A 24197-nucleotide genomic window follows, 5' to 3' on the forward strand; every position below is an offset into this window, starting at 1 on the left:
ATGTAACGTAAGCATCTAAAACATGTGCGTGTATCCTATATTTTATCTGTGTGTGGGACTTTGATAGATCTTCAGCATCCTTTTTATTCCCGTCAGTATGTTGAAAGGAAAGGATCAATTGCACATTATGCAATTGATCCTTTCCTTTCAACATACTGTACTTTATATGTACAGTAATGTAAATGTACAATTACTTGTGTAAACGTTTTAGTACGGTTATTCTAAGTTCCTGGGAGGATGACACATGCAGAAATGATACACTCTATAACACACTGCACCACGTCACACTCAATGACACGCGCACACACACACACACACACACACACACACACACACACACACACACACACACACACACACACACACACACACACACACACACACACACACACACACACAATATCTATTAACCCATTACCTGACCAGGTAACTAGTTAGATAGTAGTGTCAACCACAATGCCAGGACATGCTAATACAAACGACAACATTACACATACCCTGTGCAACTATATTTGAAGTGCTGTCCTGCACAAAAGATGGTCAGAACGATCAATTACCATGCAAATACAAAGATATTCTAGAAAAAGGTTTATTGACTAAACACCCGACTTGTTTCAGTGCCTGTGAGGCAATATGTTATTTAGTCATAGTGCCCTTGATGAAATATTATACATGCAAAACACAACAGTCAGCAGATGAGCATTGGCCTTCAGAAATGCAGCAGTCTGGGATTCCATGATTTCACACCAGCTGCTAATTCTTTATCACACACGGAAACAATGCACAACTTTACGATCGGCTTTGAGCGGCAACTGAGTTCACGTGCGGTTCATCGCCCGCAGCAAGAACCACCGGAACAGCTGCTGTCAAGCGGTCTGATGTCTAAATGGTGTCCCAAAATGCAGCTGTCAATCATTAATTGTGTCCCTGATTACTTGAGAGAAACACAGGGTAGGACATTAATGATTCAGTGTTTTGCAGGAAAGGTTAGAAATATAATATGAATATAATTTGCTCACGACCCACAAATCCATAAAAAATAAACATAAAACCTGAATAGACCATGTTTGCTCTATACAGTCGTTCTGGCTCATACACGCACGCACGCACTCATGACACGCACTCATGACACGCATGCACGCACACATGCACGCACGCAGCAGCCAGTGTAAAACTCACCCACAGCCTCGGCCAGTCCGTACACCTTCTGGTCGTACGCGTCCGTCTTGTCCCAGATGAAGGTGTAGGACAGATCTGGGAACGCTGGGAAGGTCTTCTGGAACTGCCGCCCCATAACGGCCACCATGAGATGGACCTTCATCAAGCCGAAGGGGAGGCGGTCCTGTGTGAGAAGGACCTTGAGGATGGGTCTGTAGCCCGCCGCCCTGGAACTCAGGTACACCAGGTTGAGGTCACTGCCTGGGATGGCTACCTGCTCATGAAGCACCTGACAGCAAAGACGATTAGATTATTCTTAGTCATTCGTGCTATATTGGGACAGAATACAGCTTAACAACTTTCAACATCGCTTCCCAATGAATTGAATATGAAGGACCACAATGGGAATAAGACATATAGGCTTTCTTGGGTTTTAAATCCTCTTAGCAGACCTTGTATTGAACTGTACTTTCCTGTGCTATTTTCTGCAAACTGTTAATAAAGTATTCAATCAATCAATTTTTTCTATTTTCTGAATGCCATTGAAGGTGACCATTTTCAAATATTCCCATATTGGGTAACAGTTCTCTACTTTTCAGAAAACGGCCTATTTAAAGAATGACATGCAACTCAGGTCCCCAACGGGGACGTAGCAATAATCAAAGCACCATCCGGTGAGCTAACCGGTAAGCCTCATCCACACCTGTGACTTTTAATTAGCAGGCAACTACACTATAAAGTGACACATTGAGTGTGTGTGGGGAGACCAGGTGAAAATAAGGGACGTGACACCTTTTATCCATCTGAACAGGATGATGATGGCATCTTGTCATTCAGTACAATATAAATCTGTATCATCCTGTATGGTAAACGGGAGTTAATTGGCACACTTCTGTGTACAACTAGGAATACAAAAGAGAGAAACCTACACAATCCTACACTTAAAATAACAATAAGAAAAATAAGAATAGGAATAGATTAGAAAGATATATTATAAGGTGTATTCTCTCTCTCATATTACAGTTTGATATGACCTTTGGCTCTCTCTCACCGCCTGTGTCTCACCGTTTCTCCTCGTCTCTCATCCGTCCCACCTGTCTCTCGGTCTCATCTCATCTGTGTCTCTGCCTCATCGGCCCTACTGTCTCTCTCTATCTCTATCTCTCACTGTGTCTATCTGTCTCACCTGTGTCTCCGTCCCACACGGTCCCCGTCTCATCCGTCCCACTGTTTCTCTGTCTCACTTGTTTCTCTCTCTCGCTTGTCTCTCTGTGTCTCACTTGTCTCTCTGTGTCTCACCTGTCTCTCTTTGTCTCACCTGTGTCTCAGGGATGATGGGGTTGTCCTCGGGAGAGGTGCGGTACAGTGTGGAGAGGGGCGTGGCCAGGATAAGCGTGCTGGGTCTTGTGAGGCCCGTCAGGTAGCAGGCGGGGATGTCGTTGTCCTCTCTCTTCATCACCACCGTGTCCATCACGTGGAAGACATTCCAGGGAATCCACACCGTGCGCTGCAGTGCCGGGAACGGAGCACGCTCGTAATTCAGGGTCAGGGAGGCACCGCCGTTGGCCAGAAGGTCAAACCTTTAAAACCCAATTGATGTAAACCGTGAGAAAGAAGACCTACTTTTGATCTTTTTTTTAATTGTTTTTCAAGCTATTCACAACTTGCTTTCAAAATGTATTTCATTTCTATTCCCAAATCCATTCATCCACAATGAAGGTCAGCCAGTAATCTTCACCCCACCTTTTGTTTACTGTGCCACATTAGAGACAAAGCAATGCAACATCATAATCACGCTGCGCCATTCTAATGATGCTTGTAAATATTACCAAAGTGCTTAAAAAAGCTCAGTAATAATACACTTGTATTTGTTTTTTCTTTCATACATTCTTTGTATTCTTTGTATTCTTTTAGCCACTTTTAGCACATTTCATTCAGTTATTGTTTTCACTTTCACTGAATTATTATGTACTGTATGTATTCTTTTAATGAACTATCATGTATTTGCAATAAAATAAAATAAACGTGACTGTATGAAGCGTCACTAGGCAAATTATATAGAATAACCAACTCATTGCAATGTAGAATCTCTCCCAAATGTATAGGACTTTTAAACTATTTGACCTTGCATAATTATCACTTTCTGAATCCAATGTATGACTTTTTCTTAACCAGGCATGCTAGAGGGAGACAACACAGTTAGTTTCTTTGGTGAACTAGTTTTAATTAGTATCACATGGTGGAGGGAGAAAGTTACTGGTTTGGAAATGAAGGGTGGTCTTTGAAGTGCTGCTCCATATATTCTACTGGCTTCACTGCCCAGGGGGTTGCAGCATATGCATGGTGTCATTACACACTCACGCACGCACGTACACACACGCACGCACATACACGCACCCGCGCGCGCGCACACACACACACGCGAGTGCGCGCACGCACGCGAGCGTGCGCACGCACGCACGCACAGACAATCTTCTCCTTTCTTTCAACTCCTTCATCTCTCCATTCCCCTCTCCTCCCAATCCTTCTCTCTCTTTCTCTCTCTCTGTTCTTTTCTGTTCTTTTGCCACCATGTTGGACAGTAGAGAACAGCTCACAGCTGCACTTGAGGACAGGCTTTGATGCTGCCCACACACACACACACACACACACACACACACACACACACACACACACACACACACACACACACACACACACACACACACACACACACACACACACACACACACACACACACACACACACACACACACACACACACACACACACACACACACACACACACACACACACACACACACACACACACACACAGATCTCAGCACCCTGAGCTGCTCTGGTGGCTAACCAAGTGTGATTATCCCTCCTCTCCTCCATTTATCATGTTTCCAGTCAGAGGACTCACAGGGTTGAATATCAGAAGAGAATCACCTAATCCCTGGGCCATCCGCAGGACCCCACCCCTGATCTGTGTGTGTGTGTGTGTGTGTGTGTGTGTGTGTGTGTGTGTGTGTGTGTGTGTGTGTGTGTGTGTGTGTGTGTGTGTGTGTGTGTGTGAGTGAGAGAGAGAGAGAGAGAGAGAGAGAGAGAGAGAGAGAGCACAACAGCTGAATCATTCCTTGCCGTTCATCATATAAGCCCCTGTATTATTCATCTGCTGTCAACGTGTGTAAAACACATGAACATGAATATGAATAAAGGTCCTCCTCCAAATGTCACTAAACGGCACTCTGTAAAAATCTAACTTTCCAAGCCGCTTGAGCTCTGAATAGTACAGATACCACAGTAGCTCTATATCAGGGGTCCTCAACTAGAAATGCTGAAGGTCCACTAATAATTTTTGAAAAACACTAAGGTCCGGTCCCATATATGTTTTAGTACAGTCAAACCAAGGCAAGCTTATACAAATCGGATCCCCTCCCAACCAACCAATACTGGGGTGCAGAGTATGGAAAATAAATGTTTCACAAATATCCCCCTCCAAAATTTCACAGCAAATGAGAGGTATTGTGTTGAGGCACAAAGAACACTTTTATTTTGTCAAGTTAAAAAAAAAAAAAAACATTTTTTTGCCCAGGGTCCACAGAGAGGTGGACCGGACCGCGGTCCGCCTATTGAGGACCCCTGCTCTATATACTCACGTGTCTCGATTTTACATCTGGTATTTTAGATTCTCCTGACCATGTAGAATTTTTGTATTTTGGGGTTTTTACTTATTCATTATTATTTATTTATTTTCCGCAAATAGGGACACCAAGCTGAAAGTGACCAGGCGAGGTGAATTCACCTCCCGCCCTCTACACACACGTGGGATGTGCATTTATTTGCCTAGTGTGTGTTTGCTTTGCGTTGCGTTATGTATCTGGCCATTGGGGCGGTAATAGCGGGAGAAGGTCAGACAGTAATCCTATGTTTTACACACACTGCGGGCTGATTGATTCAGCCCTCCCTGATTCAATGCATTTTAAACAGCCTCGTTCAAAATGGCCTCAACCGCTGTGACATTTGCATGAGGAATTGTTATAGGGTGGCGCAGAGCTGCTGCCGGGGCTTGACAGAGACAGCCTTTTTACTGGATAAAAGCCATGACTTCTCTCTCAGAGCCGTTCGCCGCCCTCTCATTTCTTTTACATGTCTCCGTCCCCTGCGGGTGCAGAGCAGAACGGATCATCATAAATAAACCCAGTGACGGGGACAGAGAGGTCCTGTCTAACGACCGGACCACCTACCACAGACGGCTCATGTTTATTCTGATGAGACATGTTTGTGTTTATCGACAGTGAGAGATAGGGAAACATTTACAATTACAATTTTGGCATTTAGCAGATGCTCTTTTCCAGGGCGATTTACAAAGTGTGAGATCGGAGTGAATGGCAAGAACCCTAGTCAACAAACCACAGGTGGATAAATGGTTATGCACAGCAAGTAGAGTGCAAACTGCAAAGAAAAGATCATTTTGTACTCGGAAAACACACCTACAGCAGCATCTGTCTAAACAGCATGCTATCTAAAAAAACATTTTTGGTGAAGCCAACTGTATGTCTATTTAAATAAGTGGCCTATGTGAACAAATAACCAACATACATTCTGTACTGTATAACTAGCATCTCAACAAAAAAGTGCAACAAGGGAATGTGCAAGATACAATGGTGGAATAAGTACTGTTTACTTAGTGTAAGAAAAAGTAGCAATATTACAATATATTCAAATGTTTTTGAAAATAGCTGATCTAAGTAGTGCTAAAGTAGCTATTGTTTTGTTATAATAATCTAAATCTGGGGCACCGGTGGCCTGGGGCCTATAGTGGTTAAGGCGCTTACCAAATATAGGCTTGCCGCTTCATGCAGCCTAACAGTGAGTTCGACTTCCGGTCCTGAAGGACCTTTGCTGCATGTCCCTGCCCAGTCTTCCGGTCCTGAAGGACCTTTGCTGCGTGTCCCTGCCCAGTCTTCCCCCCATGTCCTGCAATCTATACTGTACTGTCAATAAAGGCAGAAAAGCTCCAAAAATACCTCAAATAAATACATAATCTAAATCTGCAAGTCATTGTTACTGTAACTGTCGAATAAAACGTACAATATTTGCCTCTGATATGTAATATGGAGTAGAAGTATAAAATGTAAAAAAAATAAAAAAAAAAATAATAGAAAAGTAAATTTACCTCATAACACAATTGCACTCAAGTATACAATACTTGAGTAAATGCACGCAGTTACTTTACACCAGGGGTTCTCAACGTTTTTGGCCGGGGACCCCCGAAAATGCTTTGGCAACGCCTCGGGGCCCCCGCCCCGCCCGACCCCCAATATAAATTGACTGCTACAATAACCTTAATAATAGAGACAATACACCATAAATAAATACTGAAACCAGATATAATCATTAGGGAAGGTGTATGCATGTACTATGTGTACTATATGTAAACTCTTCATTTCCATTTTTTTATTTTTTATTTATTTTATTTATTTGGGGACCCCCCAAAATAATTTGGAAGGAAAAGGGTTACAGAGGCCCAGTGGGTAGAAGAACCAGCATGGAAAGGAAGCATTGCAGCAGGTGTGCTCATGCAGCAGCACAAATAACGCAGTGTAAGACACTGCACCCCTGCGTTCAGGTGTCCACAGACACCGATTTTGGCTGACCCAGATGAAATTTCCGTGTTATGGGCGAAATCATTTGTCGTGAAATAGTTTGCTGTCTTGGGTCGTTCAGCATGACAGGGTGAAGGATGTCTGACCGTGAGCCGTATCCGTGGAGTATTAGGCCCCAATTAAGTTCTGCCAGCGTCTGAGATTTTGGGTCAATAGGAGTACGGTACTGCTTGTTGTTTCCGTTCCAGAAAACCGTCTTTACAGTTCCCTGGTTGCATTTGTTCAGCGTCAAATGGGCTCGGTACACGTGCGGTGGCTGTTGTAGGATGCCAAATTTGACCGTAGTGACATGATCACAGTTTGACATAATGAATATTTATAGAGTTTATGTACGTTACTTGAGTAGGCCTATTTGTATTTTTAGATACTAATGAAAAAGTGCATTATGAATAAACTATTTAAGCCCTATTTCAAATATGGTGCAAATAAAAAGTAATCTACAAGATCACAATGAGCAGCAATGCAACATATTTTTTAAATAAACTTGTGGAAAATGTCTACATTTTAATAGAGCAATAGATTGATATTAAAAAAATAAATTATCTTTGTAATTTGTACTTGAATACTTACATTTTTTGTATGTATTTGTATTTTTTGTAAAGCATGTACTTTAACTCAAGTACAAATTTGAGTGAAGTTGAGTAAAAGTTTACCAGGAGTATCTCAAGTGCGTAGTTGAGTAGTGCACTTTTTTCACCACTGCAAATTGGTTAACGGCTTGACCCATCACAGTTACAGAAGCCACATGCTGGGTTATGTGTGTATGTGATTTGATTTTGATTTGAATTGATCAAATCACACGTGCGTGTATGCGACCAAGCTATGAAATAGCTTGCAAGCAACCCATCATTTATTTAAAATAATCTTCCTGTCGCCCTTAGCCCCAACACGCAAGACCTAGATCACAATGAGCCCAGAAAGAGTCAGGCCCAGAACGGTAAAACAGATCAGAGTATACACAGACTTGGTGTGTTGGAGACAATCCAGTGCGAAGCGTCCAGACCAGAATTGTTCAATCCATGCACCTACAGTATAATCCACAACAAACCAGTAGTGAAAAACATACTGACATTTTTTGAGTGGTGCAAGGAACAGCAATGTCCCTATGTCCTAACCTATGTGACTATAGAGCACCGATGTGACGTCACTCCCCTCTACTGTCAGTAGAGGGCGTCAGTCTACAGGTTCATGTATTTTTTTTTTTGTATTGAAATCTCCATAGAGCGATTTTAGGTCGCTGCATATAAGAACTGTGTTTGAAAAATAAACCGATCAACCCGGCCTTTTCACTCATATGGATATGAAGCATCGACTGAAGGTGGAAATGTACAAATATACCCAAAGAGTAACAAAATAAGCGTTAGAAACGAGTCAAACAACCCAGAGACTACATTTCCGGGTATGCGTGTGGCTGCATCTCTCCGTCGCACAACAGAAACTGAATGTCAATTACGTTTATTTTTATTTTTATTTTATTGATATTTAATGTTTCGTGGTTAGTACGAGTCGAGTCACCACCAGCTGAGCTTATGTCAACGAGGAATCTCAGGAACGCAATGTGTTGACAGCTGGGCGTGACGTATATTAGCAGCGACATTGCATTCATATGTAGTTTCAAGGCTTTTGCGGCGACATTAATTCCATTTTCTCCAGAAACTGGCTGTATCAAATATGAATCGACATCATTAACGACGCACAGCCACGCCCCTGACAGAAAGGCCGGGGTGGTCGGTTTATTTTTCAAACACAGTTCTTATATGAAGCGACCTAAAATCGCCCTATGGAGATTTCAATACAAATAAAAAAATACATGAACCTGTGTGTTGGTGCCCTCTACTGAAAGTGACGTCAGACTTCGGTGCTCTATGTGACTATGTCCCGATGTTTAGAGTACCAGTAGGGGCAAAAGTGGAGCTGTTGTGCTAGAAACAGAGAGTGAGAGAGATAGTGTTGCACTGTTGCCTGCTAATTACACAGAGAGAGAGAGAGAGAGAGAGAGAGGGAGAGAGAGAGAGAGAGAGGCAGGGGGAGAGGGGGAGAGAGAGAGGGGGAGGGGGGAGAGAGAGAGAGAGGTGTCTGCTAAATGCTAATTCCCCCACACAGTAACTCTGTCATTTCTCGACCATTTCGGACACGGGGCGGCTCGCCGGAACCGGGCTGGCACCCTGGGCGCGTTCCTGTGGGTCTGAAAGTTCCGGGGGACTCACTGGGGGCCCCCACACGGAGTTGCACCACTCAGTTCACACGGGTGTGATTTTTTACTTACAAAATGTACTTAAAAGTACAAAAGTATTGGTATCAAAATGTACGGAAAGTACCAAAATGAGAAAGTACTCAATATGTCCAATTCACCGCCCAAACCGGACATGCATCACATTAAAACCAAGTACATCCGGGTCGGCTCTTGCGTCCACCAGGTGGCAGTAAATCTGTTAACCCATTTAGACCGTAGGACGTGTGGAGCCGTCCTAGCTAATCCAATTGATGGATTTTTCAGTGATATCAAACAAAAGAAAAATATTCAGATTTTTTTTCTTTTTTGTGGGGGTTGGCCTCTCCTTCTTCACCATACTCCTTGCTGTTCGCGCATGTGTGCTGCCGTTCACTTCCCTGTTTACCAAGAAAGAAAGGCTCGTCTAGGGAGCTCTCCATGGTTTTGACCAGATGGATACACTAAGCTGATTGTGTTAACACTTTGATTGCTACAAGATCTCGACAGGCCTATTTGGATGTTGCTACCGTTTAACATTGCACAAAGGCCTTGTTCGGGGGCCCACAGCAAAATGTTCTCTTATAGCGAGAATCACACGCATACAACAAAAGAAAGCTGAACTTGTCCACTTCAATTAAAAAAATACATTTTGATTTTACCATGTTCCATTCTGGAGATATTGACCTTTTTGCAACACCTGCATTTGCCTGGAAGTGGTTATCTTGAACAGCGAGCAGAGTTATGGATGGTTTAAAGTCAGAGACATTGACAGGCAGATATAAAATTGAACCCAATAAATATCCTATACATCCTATACACCGAATGAAAGCCCTGAATGTGTACTTTTACGAGGAAAACAGTAAACATTGATCCCATCTACAGTTAGACAGTAATTGGTTATTGAATGCAGCTTGTGCCCACCAGATAACTTCAGAGAAGACATGGACGTGAACTCCTCAATATTCACAAAATAAGGCCTATAGCGACATATAAATACTATATACCGTATGAAACAGAAGACTCTCTGCTTTCATAAGAAAAAAACTTCTACTGTAGTAATAATAAAAATCACACCCATGTGAAGTGAGTGGTGCAACTCTGTCCCATATTCTGTTCTCTGCTTATTCAATACAGCTCGCTATATACGGACTGAGGCAGAAAGTCATGTAAACCTTTTATTTACAGTTTGGTCTGTAAACTTCTACTGTAATAATAAAAATCACACCCCTGTGAAGTGAGCGTTGCAACTGTTCTGTACTTATTCACTACAGCTCGCTATATACGGACTGAGACAGAAAGTCATGTAAACCTTTTATTTACAGTTTGTAAACTTCTACTGTAATAATAAAAATCACACCCCTGTGAAGTGAGCGGTGCAACTGTTCTCTACCATTGCACCGCGCAACTGTAGAGAACAGTTGCACCGCTCACTTCACAGGGGTGTGATTTTTATTATTACAGTAGAAGTTTACAGACCAAACTGTAAATAAAAGGTTTACATGACTTTCTGTCTCAGTCCGTATATAGCGAGCTGTAGTGAATAAGTACAGAACAGTTGCAACGCTCACTTCACAGGGGTGTGATTTTTATTATTACAGTAGAAGTTTACAGACCAAACTGTAAATAAAAGGTTTACATGACTTTCTGCCTCAGTCCGTATATAGCGAGCTGTATTGAATAAGCAGAGAACAGAATATGGGACAGAGTTGCACCACTCACTTCACATGGGTGTGATTTTTATTATTACTACAGTAGAAGTTTTTTTCTTATGAAAGCAGAGAGTCTTCTGTTTCATACGGTATATAGTATTTATATGTCGCTATAGGCCTTATTTTGTGAATATTGAGTTCGGGTCCATGTCTTCTCTGCAGTTATATCTGGTGGGCGCAATGTGCATCCACCCAGTATCCAATTTATGACAAACTGTACATGGGATCAATGTTTACTCTTTTCCTCGTAAAAGTACACATTCAGGGCTTTCATTCGATGTATAGGATGTATAGCATATTTATTGTGTTTATTGTTATATCTGCCTGTCAATGTCTGACTATAAACCTTCATAACTATGCTTTCTTTTTGATGATGATGATGATTGCCGCCTCGCCTAATCTATCTCACTGCTTTCATTGTTTTGATCGCAGTAACATTGGGGGGGGGGGGGGGTCATGGGCACATTGGGCAGCAAAAGTCTTGATCCGTACGGCTATAAAAAGTCCCATTCCACCGTTCGGTTCAGAACTATAGTATAACGGTGAGACGCGTTGTCATCAGCTGATTTTGTTTTTCAAGCTAGTGTAGGGGAACATGCCTGGGCATGCTAGCCTGGCACGGCCAGACTCATAGCGAGGGTTCACTGATGTTTCCTCCGGGGAAGAATCTTCAGTGAATCCCCGCTATGAGGCTGGCCAAGCCAGGCTATGGGCATGCAGCTTGGGGGCGATGGAGGGAAAAAAAAGCGTCACCCGGCTGTGATGTCGACGAGAAGGAAAAAATGACTTCCACAGATGACAACACCACGGTTTAGGTCGCGGAAAAGTTCGTTATACATTACACCCGGGTCGATTACGTCCCCGACGCGTTCATTGCGGTCTTATCACTACAATTATAATGAATAAAAAAGCGTTACAATCACACGTCTGAGCGATCTCCGATTATGACGGCTCTGCATGGCGATACGTGATCCACCAACGGAACACTGTCTTGTCGTGGCGGCCCCTCGATACTGTGGTTAGTTCGTAGTATTGTAGGCTCGGGGATCGTTTGGTCGCTACAGTATGAAGAAGGAAACATGCATCTGTCCATGTGTGTTGCAGACGTTGCATTGCAATGCCGATCTGGTGCATATGTGTTCAGGCAGCGTTCCGTTCAGCGTTCGTCATGTTTTTTTCCGAGAGACAGAGGAGAGCATGTACCCCCTCGCAAGATCCTCCTCCTGGAGAAACAGGAGGGGAGGGGGGAATCAAATGTCCGAGGTGGAAAGCCTGGTGAGGCGAGGTTAGGTGAAATTTGATTCTTTTCAAACACAGACTAGATCGGCATGGGCGCAGCCATTACACTGGCTTCTACACGTAAAGCGGCCCGCCCTCCTGTTTTCAGGAGGGGAGGGTTTTTTTTTTTTTTTTTTTTTTTTTCTGATCACGTGAGCTGGACTAAGCAGCAATGATAGGGCGATGGTTCTTCATTGTCCGGGTGGGTAAAAAGATGAATGAAAGTATGCTATAAAAAAGTGATTGAAACGTATTGATACGTGATCCGCACCCGACGTTTGATTAATTGATAACGTATTGATACGCGATTCGCGTCGGCTGTGTTAAAGGGTTAGTTCTGATTTTTGGACTTCAAATTGTAGGAAATACTTGCCATTAATATAGTGGTTGTAAAGGTATTAATTGATTGCCCGTGGTGGGAGTTATGCTCTGGTTTGGGTGAATATTAAGTAGTTCCAGTCATTTTGTGGGGGTCACTGGGGGTCACGCCTTAAAAATAAATTAATACAGAAACCTAGCATCATTTGTATTGTTGATCTATTTCTACCATATAGCGCAACTTTCATTCAAATTGGAACCCTCTGTCACATGGAACTATTTTTTGGTATCCAGTATCACTACGCCAGCAGCAGCACAAAACTATAGTTCCATGTTATTTATTAGGGCGGCTGTGGCTCAAGAGGTAGAGCAATGATCGTTGGGTCGACGGTTCGAATCCCGGCACCTCCTGTCCACATGTTGAAGCGTCCTTGGGCAAGACACTGAACCTTACATTGCCTGCCATGAGTTGGTCGGTGTGAGCTTGCCACCATTGGTGTGTGAATGTGGGAAGTGAGGACGCTGGTGTCAACTGTTCGCCACTTCACCTCCAAATGTATGAATGAATGAACCATTGTAAAGCGCTTTGAGCACTAAAGCGCTATGAAAATGTTACATTATGTTACAGAGGGGCAACGAAATTTGCTATATATGGTAAAAATAGCATTAATGACGGTAGTTTTGTGGATTCATTTATTTTTAATGCGTGACCCCCAGTGACCCTCACAAAATGACCGGATATACTTAATATTCACCAAAACCAGAGCAGAACTCCCACCACAGGACTCAATTAATACCTTTGCAATTGCAACCACTATATTAATGGCAAGTATTTAGTACTGTACTAAGCACAGAACTTGAGTAAATGTACTTAGTTACTTTTAAAAACACAAATCATATGAAATGGAGGGCTGTGGACTGAAGAGGGAACTGAATGTAGCGTCTCGTGTCCACAGACTCACACACACAGCTGACGCAATGAACACAATCTAAAGATGAATGTGCAGACGCTTGTGTGGAGTTCCATGATGAAAGCGCTCTCTAACTGTTCGTGACTGTATAGGAAATGAAGCTTTCATCTGCACTATCACTGCTGACTGCAAAAAGGGACTGTACACATTCTATAGTGCATTCTACATACGTAAACATAATTTCCTTCAGTGCTGATAAGGTGCACTGCTCCGCTATCATGCTGCAATGCACTTTCACTTTGAGAGAAAACCACATGTACATTATACAGCATATCGCCGCTGTCGGGCAGAAACCTTGTATCTCTCTATGTTTATAAGGTTTTATGGTCAATTAATGCCCTCATTTATTGTTGCTCAATAGTGAAGATAGCCAGTCTACAAACATGTTGCGATGGAATGCATTGAGAGCTATTCTGCTGTTTTTGCCGTTTAGGAAAATAAATAAATATCCAGGGAAATCCAGTCATGTTCCATGATGTTCTACACTGTTAGAAATAATATGTTATTTATTAAATTTTTACTTACTTGCATTACGTTACATCTAATTACAACGGACCTGTACCGTAAATTAAACACGGATTGCTCGTATTACACTCACACAAGCGCTCTGTGTAGCTCGGCCATGTGTTAAAAATATGTTAGCTTATTGCTACAAAAAATAAATCCCCGGTGGAATCCAAGACATTGCTGCTGTGTCCCCAAGCCCAAGCCGTCACCCGTTTATCATCTTGGGAGTGAGACTGCGTTGGAGTCATATAGTTATGGTTGGCGTGAGTGTCGACACAGCTTTATGTAATGTGGGTAGGTGAGTGGGGAAATATAGCCCACTCTTCCTTGGGTAGGTGAGTGGGGAAATATAGCCCACTCTTCCTTGGTGCCTAGAATGTTTTGGTGCCAACCCACAAAGGAGAATATGTGGTAGTCTGTGACTGTGTGTATATTAGGCTACTTCTATCTGTCAGACTAAAGTGATCAAGGAGCAACGTAACATAGAAAGATACACACACAGCCAGTCTGTAAACTCCATTTGAAGTTTAAGATCGGGAAAGGTTGTATAAGTAGAAATAACATTTAATAAATAACGTATTGTTATTTCTAATGAAGCCTAATAGTGTCGTGTTCAATGTAGAGTACATTAGATAATACATGGAAATAACATAAAATATAAGCATAATAAAGAAGTTGAAAGAACATGTTATTTCTTATTAGGCTTTGTATTGTATTAGTCTTATGCGATTTCTTATAAGACCAATCAATCTTATAAGACCAATCAATTCCATAATGTAGGAATTATTTTTGTAAAATTAGGGTATAAATGTGTTTGTCTAATAAAAAATATATTATTTCTAATAACAAACAACACATTATTTCTAATTACGCCTTATTATGTCTTATTAGTGTACCGTAAATTGTGCAGGGACTGACATTTTGCCTATAATGACATGCCCAAAATAGGGACGCCAGGTTGAAAGTGGTTAAGTCTGTCTGAGTTTTATAAATATTTAAGTAAAGAAAAGTATTAACAAGCCATTTAGAGCTTGTAACTAAATGACTGCATTGGATCCATTGGAACACAGGTTTCTCAGATCTCACCCAGCACCGAAAATATACTGTCATCTGCAGACTCAGAGGACAATGGTTTTGTAGTTCTTTCTTCCAGACCATTCATGTTATCATGATCATTTAGTAGCCTACAGACAGTACATGGTTGTTTCAATTATGTCACATCATTGGGGATGGGATGGGACCATGTGACCTTAAACTTCCTGGTTCAACAAAAGGCCCTGCCATTTCCACTGGGAAATATGATTTAAAAATGTTCCCTTTAAATAACCAATTTATGTGATGTATATCTGAACATAATTGAGTTGACCTTGGACTGAAAGCATTGACATCTTGTAGAATTGCTGCAGTAATGTGCACTAAATCTCCAAGGGTGTGTATATTATATTATATTTCTCTTATTGAGTGTGTATTTTTGCCTACTTGCTTGTATTGAGATATGAAAGGTAGGGTAAGTGATATTTGTTGGTTAAAACAAAAAGTATTTTGTTAAAAGGTAATGGAGAGTCCCATATAGCCTCAATGCAATGGCATTAAGGCTATGGACCAGAGCTAGGGGATACGTCACAAGACAGAAGCAACAATACATAACAGCACATGAACCATTCACGTTAACACATAGGAACATACAGTAGGAAGGCTATAGAGCGTCGCAGTTCCGTCCCATTCCATGATGACGAGCGGCCCGGAAGAGAATTTCCCATTCATTTTCCCCATAGACGTTTCAGAAAGTATTTATTTAAAGACCTGAAAACCTCGGACAAAGCCAACTCGGATGGTGACAACTCATGGCAATAAACTTTTTGGGCCAAACAAATAATTAGAAAGAAGAAAAACAACAAAACAAGTGTTGTACCCAGCCCTATTTTTCTTTTTTCTAATTATTTGTTCAGCCCAACAAATTATTGTCATGAGTTGTCACCATCCGAGTTCGCTTTGTCCGAGGCTTTGCTTCTTTAAATAAATACTTTCTGAAACGTCTATGGGAAAAATTTATTGGAAATTCTCTTCCGGGCCGCTCATCGGTGGCGGGACTGCGACGGGACTGCGATGCTCTATACTGTACTATCATGTACTGTACTTGATTAAGTACATAATAGTGAAAAATAGCTCACTGAGCTTGTAGATCTGTTATTTTCACTGTTTCTGAAATAGGGCTTAAGTGATTCATAATGTATTTTTGTAAGTTTGGGTCCTGGGGAGAGTAGACAGCACTTCTATCTTTTGGGTCTTGGGCTGAAAAGTTTGGGAACCGAGGATTAGACAACCACATGTCTCCTCTAATACAGGAGTCACTTGTGCAGCAACAGAGATCACCCTCCCCACCCAGCTTCTGACCCATGAACATGGTCAATGGGCTATATAATAAGCACACAGAATAACTCTTCCTACTTCCGGGCCGCTTCCTTACTCCCTTCACAGGTGTTACCGCCCGGTGATACTAAATACTAATTAAGTATTAGGCACCACGGAGGAACTGAAGCCCGGTCTTCAAGTTGGTGGGCAGACACATTTCGCCTGTGCCACCCAGATGCTGCCCACCCTGGGTACTTTGAGAAGTAGGCATTCTGCTGCCGTCTGCTAAAAGAAACTCCCACATGGGGACAGGTACTTACATGCCGTCCTGTCGTGTGACCGTGTGGCCATACTCTGGGTAGTGCAGGAAGGTCACGTTGACTCCGATCAGAGGTGTTCCGTCTCCCGTCAGGACCTGACCTCGAATGATGGATGCCAAGCTGTGTTCAGAACAAAAACAAGACGGTAAACAAACAAGCGATGCATCACTGCCAAGAGCAGGCATTTCTTATGGGCTGTACGTGTCTCCAGAAAAGTTTTCCAGAACTAAAGACACGCTGGATCGCTTCTCTTCCCAAAGCCCACGCGTCACACTTATTGGCACAGTGCCCTGGGTGCTTCAACAGTTTCACTTTTGGAGAGGACTGCCGGTCTTTTGATCCTCCTGATTCCAATCCGGAATGTACAACCCAATGTTGAATCGCAACCACGACCATGAGAAGTCCATGTTTACGTTGATTCAGCTAGCCAATTTTTGCTAATGACACAGATAAGACAAGACGTTCGAGCACAGCAGAGGTTGATAGGTTTGAACATTGCGGGCATCAATAGAGGGTATGCGCATGCATAAAGTGATTGGCAAAGTGAGTTTAACGTTGTTAAATCAGATAGGACTTTTCTGTAATGTAATCCAAAAATCCATGTTTTTGTGAGGGTACCTAAGGCCCTTGAAAGGCCCTTTTGACAAAGCCCCCCCCCCCCCCCCCCCCCCAAATCACTTTCTGTGGACATGGTCCCTCAATCTCCCTGCCATGAAGCATGTTGATTTACTGACAGTTACAGCAACACACGCACAGTTCACACACAGTAAACACACGTGGACACACTACGAAACAAGTTCACAGACACACTTAACGTCAGTGGTTGATTATTCATGCGACAGCCACCTGGCGTGTTCCTCTCCTCTCCCCCTCTTTCTCTATCCCCTCTAAGAGCCTATAAGTCTTCCAAATGAGGGCTCTCGAGAGTCGAGATGCTGACTTAGATTTAACAGTTTACCTACAAGCATTAAAGCGTCGTCATGCCATGCGGGTCGCAGCAGTGACACAAATTACTCCACACATCCATCTTCTTAAGCCCTGGCTGTACACAGATAGTGTCTTTACGGTATGTGTGGGCAGCTCCCAGAACTAGGCAGTGGTTTCCAAAAAGCAGCCATTTTAGGAGAGTGACACATCCCAGCATCTGTCCATAATCTTATAACTATACTTAATTACTCTTAAGCTGTGTAAGCATATCGTACAATCCTATCCTACTGTAAAAAATCCTATCCCCATTGGCATGCCAGCAGTAAGGAAGCCGATAAGGGGCTGTTACTTAGCATTTATGTGAACTCTCATTCAATTAAGACTGCTGTGGGTGGGGGGAGTGACTCACAAGAGTAGGTCTGGGATAAATTGATCGATAGGTGTTTCCAATTGTCTAATGTTCTCCCCTTTTTATAGTAGCATGTTCTACCATGGAGGAGGATAGAACACCAACAGAGAGGGAGAGAGAGAGAGAGAGAGAGAGAGAGAGAGAGAGAGAGAGAGAGAGAGAGAGAGGGAATGATGAAAAATATGTTTTTCACACTTTTAGAGAATACCCATGATCATAATGAGAACATATGTATCATCGTCATGGCTTCAGGCACAAACAAATCACTCAGCTCCATTATGGGCACAAAAGGGGGCGTGCCCATCAATACTGTATAATGGGCATTTACTGATGACGTCAGGGATCTCCATACAGTCTATGGGCAAAAAGGGACAAGGGTCCTCATTCACAAAGGAGAAATACGCCACAGTGTAGATATCGGAAAATCCGTCCGATCAAGCTACGGTTAAGTCCCGTGTTATTCAGGGAACCAGGTGTAATCACTTCATTTGTGCGGATCGCCGAGTGTATCCTTTCCGCATTTTTTCCAAGCGATTCGCCTGGTGTCGCCTGGTTTGATGGAACATCCACGAGTCACGACCATATAAGGCAACAGGAAATATCGAAATACGTCATCATAGACTGCAAAGAGGATTCCCAAGTTTTAAATTATATACAACAGCCGCGATGAGCTTGTAGAGCAGTTCATTTCGACAGGCGGGTCTCTGCACGGACAGATCTTCAAGCAAACAGCGCGAGTTATATATATGTATATAATTATAAACGAAACTTGCCAACTTGGCACGCATTGCTTCACTCCTTGTTAAATGTCAGAACGTTAATAAGTTAACTGATGTTACAGTTACTTTCACATAATATGAAAGAAGTTAATTTGTAGGCTACTGTTCACCACACGACCAAATATATATTGAAACTCAGCAATGATAAAAGGCCCTATTGATTAGTCTACTGCGGTGATTGATTCCCTGCCCTGCACTGTCGGATTTGGAAAGCAAATATATGGACATGCATGGACACAGGACATATTTTCTTTCTTTTTTTTCTTGTGGGATTTGGACTAAAGGCTATATTTCATCCGATCCAACTACGTTGTATGTTTCCTCAGCTGCAGGTAAGAGTTGGCTATTCTGTGTGGCGTCCGCATGTGATCAATATACATTATTATAAATTAATACCACGACGCAAATGGAGGCAGATATGTGCTTGCAGCAAAGGCATTTAGGCCTACATGAAACTTTAATTGACTGAGTCTCTGTCAACATGCTGATCAGCGAGTTACAGTAATAATAACTGTATCATCATCATCAGCCTTTCTTGCCTGTCTGTCCGTCATGTTTGTGAACAAGCGCGAGTGGAGGTGAGCTGGCTTAAAACTATGATATGACTGGCCGACTTTCAAACACGCTGATGCCATTCATTCAAATAGGCTAATGTGGTCTTCTATTTTTTATATAGGGCTAATTTGCCCTAGTGACTCCGTCTGCTGTCTGTCTGTCAGACCGGCATATCTGTGAAGTGTGAACGACAGTGCAGAATGCAGTTAAGTGTATGTTCTTATTATAATTGTGAGTTTGTTTTTTAACATGCAGCACGAGTCCGTGAGAGCCGATCTACAAGCTCACAACGCGTTGCACTGCGAGTAGAAGGCTGCCGAGTGAGCAGCCCCAATCGCGCATGCTAGAAATATCCTAATAAATAAATAAAAAGGTGTCGGGCTCGGGGGCAGTTTCTGTATGGGACTCTAGGCTAACTTGCCTCTAGAATGCATGCATATAGGCATACAAGTGATACTTGGCTTTTATATAGGCTATCATTTTTTTATGTGCTGACCAATGTTGGGGACACATGCCTACATATTTTATCTGAGGTTTGGGGACTTTTAATTGATTCAGCATGTAGACTAAAGCCGTCTTAATAAATCTACGCAAGCCGTACATGACCATGAGAGCTGGCACAGCTTTTTGCGGAATTTCCGACCAACCAACGTCAGCGTCAAGTTCACGTTCAAGTTCATGAATTCCCACGTAATGTGGGAATCCACGTAAATGCCTGTCCGCTCACGCTCCGCTCACGTAACGTCACTTTATGAGCGTAAACGCCGTTGTGAATGAGGACCAAGGACTGACAGATAAAGAGCTCTTCATATATGGACATAAAAGGGACAAGGCCTGACAGATACATAGATCTCCATACTGTATATGGGCAAATACTGATGACATCAGGGATCTCCAGTCGGATTGGGGTGCATTGGCGTAAAGACCAAACTTAATTTACTTCCTGTCTAATGTAAATGTACTGTGTGATTACATCAGTAAGCCCTTAAGAATAAATTAATCATGATTTAATTCAGTGTGATTCCCATAGCTCATGATATTTTCATTATGGTGATGCTCTCGCGCTGCTATATTCTTTATCTTACTCAAGATGGCGGCAAGACAGTGAATTACTCATTCGAAATGTAAGCAGTACATTAACACAGAGCCCGCCAGAAGCGTAGAAAGCCTAGATTAAGTTTAGTCTGGCAGTCCACCAACAGTGTAGCCTACGTTTTCTAGGCTTCATATTCTTTAATCCATGTTTTGATCGGATCGCATCGATAGCTGTCTCTCGTTAGCATCCCAGCGTAAAGTGTGACAGTGGACACGGCCATTTTGAAGATGCGCGCGCAACCACTTGCACTCTATGTGCCGCTTTCAATGGCCTGTATTTCCAAATTGGCGCAATGAATGTCGTTTCTGGTGAAAACAAGGTATCACAGCAGGCGCTGTGATACTCGCGGTCGTTTTTTCTGCACCGAGCAAGAGAGCAACAACTGGTCAGCATTCTGTTATCGTAACACCCGGTTACGGATATCTGGCTCTTCAAAATAAGCGTTGAAAGGGGAAAAACCTTGGCAATGCGCGATAAATAGATTAATTAATCCTGGCAGTCAAACTAAATATGTATTTCTGACACCATGTGCTCTCCATTATCAAGCAGGCCCAAGTGCACTGTCACTGTAGAAGTACAGCTGCCATCTGCTTGTTAGAACATCATGTATCCATTGCTATTCATATCCTGTCTTGCCTACTTCTGTATCAGTCATGACGACTCACAGCTTCCGATCACGTAATGTGGCTTGTGCAAATGTATAATAATTCTCTGTGTTTGCTCATTAAACTTAAGAACATGTGTGTGTGGCGCTGCCTTGGTGTCATCTTGTTCTCAGAGCTCCAGTGTGCGACTTAATAGGTTGCATATGACACTTAATTTATTAAGGTGCTACTTAAAATTTAACGAGGTTGCACCGGTAATAGCCTACTTGGAAAAGGCAAAAAATAATAATAATAATATTTTACTCCCCGCCTCAACACTGAGGCACGGGCGCCGGGCGGCTATGTTAGTAGATAATAAAATATTACTTTCTTTTGGCCCAATCGTCGAGTCCCCTTTCTCCTCTCTCTCTCTCTCTCTCTCTCTCCCTCCCTCTCTGCCTGTCTGCCTGCCTGCCTCTGGCCTGAGTGAGACTGAGTGACGTGCCTGCGCTGCGCATGTCGTACAAGCGGCGGCGGCGCGCTCACTGATAAACTCCGACAAAACTAAACAAAGATGCAGACATGAACTGGTCAAAAGTTGATTTTTTCAAGAAAGAAAATGTGTCAGAGGATACATTTTACAACTGGATGATGATGCTCGGTTTGCTCGCGCCGAATCCACGGAGACAGCAGACACAGAACATGTCCCCAAACACTGAGGTAAATTTGTTGTATTGTTTGATTCAACAGAGTGCCACTGAAAAATAGCTTCCAATAGCTTGTTATTTTGCTTCGAGTAGCGCTGTGTGCAGGCTACACATGATCGCCTCGGCCAACAAAATACATCTCCAACGTGAAACCTGGTATATTCTTCGTCATACGATGTGTTGCATGCTGAAAATAGCAGATTTACAAGCTCACAACGTGTCACGTCCACCACACGTGAGCTATTTTCAGCACGTGTCACGTCCACCACACGTGAGCTATTTTCAGCACGTGGAAATATGCAGGCTGAGAGGTTCAGAAACTTTTCCCATCACAATAAAAGCACATCAGCTTTCACATGTTTTCCTCCGAGGTGGAAAGCCTGGTGACGCGAGGTTATTCACATGTTGGGGCTTCATTCCATATAAAGATGGAAGCAATTAAAGTGGGCAAAGATTACGAATTCGGTGGCATTTCACATTGCAAAAGGGTGCAGGAAGAGTGGGCACGTAAACATTGTGGGCACCTCGGTGTTAAATATCCTTATTGGCCATGTTGAGGAACAGAGGTGTGTCTCATTTCTGTTTCATATTGCCAAATGATAATAACGATATGGAAAAATGGAAAATATGCAGTATGCACATAGGTTAATTATAATAATTTCCTATAGAATTTAATGTTTATTTAATGCCATCACCATCATGCCCAGGTAGCTTATAAAAACACACAGCCAAGAAAGCCATTGCTAGCCTTGGTGATAAGGTCATGTATTAATACCACGCTATACAAAGAAAAAGATGGTGCTACCTAATTTGTGGTGGCGCTACCAACTGAAAAGGTAGGTGGCCCCAGTGCTACCTGTGAAAAAGTTAGTCTGGAGCCCTGCAGGAGGGTAATTAATTCAACCGAGTGACCGGTCACCACCTCTCCGACTAGAGGAGAACGTTCAAGATCACAACAGAGGATTCTACGTCACGCTCTCAACAGACAACTAAACGAACATCTCTTGATGCCTGACTGACTTACAGTACAGGGTAAGGCACGCTGCACGTACGTCATTGACGTGCATGAAGTGCCGCCTCTAGCACCAACAGGAAGCAGTGTGGGGAGAACAACATTCAGAACACACAGTGCAGGACATTTGTTGTGTCATCAGTATTCCAGGCAACTTGATCAACCTGAATAGCCAATACCCAGGCCAGAACTATGCCTTGATCAACCTGAATAGCCAATACCCAGGCCAGAACTATGCCTTGATCAACCTGAATAGCCAATACCCAGGCCAGAACTATGCCTTGATCAACCTGAATAGCCAATACCCAGGCCAGAACTATGCCTTGATCAACCTGAATAGCCAATACCCAGGCCAGAACTATGCCTTGATCAACCTGAATAGCCAATACCCAGGCCAGAACTATGCCTTGATCAACCTGAATAGCCAATACCCAGGCCAGAACTATGCCTTGATCAACCTGAATAGCCAATACCCAGGCCAGAACTATGACTTGATCAACCTGAATAGCCAATACCCAGGCCAGAACTATGCCTTGATCAACCTGAATAGCCAATACCCAGGCCAGAACTATGCCTTGATCAACCTGAATAGCCAATACCCAGGCCAGAACTATGCCTTGATCAACCTGAATAGCCAATACCCAGGCCAGAACTATGCCTTGATCAACCTGAATAGCCAATACCCAGGCCAGAACTATGCCTTGATCAACCTGAATAGCCAATACCCAGGCCAGAACTATGCCTTGATCAACCTGAATAGCCAATACCCAGGCCAGAACTATGCCTTGATCAACCTGAATAGCCAATACCCAGGCCAGAACTATGCCTTGATCAACCTGAATAGCCAATACCCAGGCCAGAACTATGCCTTGATCAACCTGAATAGCCAATACCCAGGCCAGAACTATGCCTTGATCAACCTGAATAGCCAATACCCAGGCCAGAACTATGCCTTGATCAACCTGAATAGCCAATACCCAGGCCAGAACTATGCCTTGATCAACCTGAATAGCCAATACCCAGGCCAGAACTATGCCTTGATCAACCTGAATAGCCAATACCCAGGCCAGAACTATGCCTTGCCAGGCATTCTCATTTTTGGCAAGGACTTTATATTGACAGGATATTGTGCCAATGCCATACAACTTTGGATATTTCAATCATTTTTTGTCCTTGGCCATTGAGCCTTGACAACAAAAGGTTGGGACTAGTATGCAACTTTGGACTTTACTACGGGAGCAAAAGAAGAGTTGCAGTGCCAACCGCTCCAACGTGTGGCTTTGTGTGTATGCCTACCCCCCCATATGATGTCATCTACTTGATAGTGTGTGCAAAACTCAAGAAAAATGTGTATTCCCCCATGACGTCATGTGCTTGATAGTGCAGGGTGCGGCAGATCAACTCATCAAAGGCACCGCTGACTTCACACGAGTGCGTATTCTTTTTACAAACATTTTTAAAAACCGCAGAGAGGGAAGGGCAGAGACGGCAGCGTTACAGTCTCTCCTGTTGTTGTGTCGTCACATCAACATGGTGGCCTCATTTCTGTTCTGCCTCGTCCGTCTTTCAAGGTCTACTGATCACCGGAGAAACTGCGGCAAGAAGGCCCTGAGAGGGAGCCGGCCACTTTATAAAGTCCCGCTTCAGAA

General features: G+C 43.0%; 1 protein-coding gene across 1 annotated transcript in view; it reads right to left on the minus strand.

Annotated features, from left to right (window-relative positions):
- The window catches only part of LOC306923713 (teneurin-3), a gene marked incomplete at both ends in the record, with an annotated part of 232390 nt that overhangs the window by 52991 nt on the left and 155202 nt on the right, over positions 1-24197 (minus strand). Inside the window, 3 exons of the mRNA XM_079501976.1 lie at positions 1180-1447; positions 2477-2738; positions 16480-16599. Of these exons, the coding sequence (XP_079358102.1) occupies positions 1180-1447; positions 2477-2738; positions 16480-16599 (650 nt within the window). The remainder of the gene's footprint in view (positions 1-1179; positions 1448-2476; positions 2739-16479; positions 16600-24197) is intronic.

This window comes from Electrona antarctica (genome assembly GCF_951216825.1).
Source record: "Electrona antarctica genome assembly, chromosome: 1".
Classification (NCBI taxonomy): domain Eukaryota; kingdom Metazoa; phylum Chordata; class Actinopteri; order Myctophiformes; family Myctophidae; genus Electrona; species Electrona antarctica.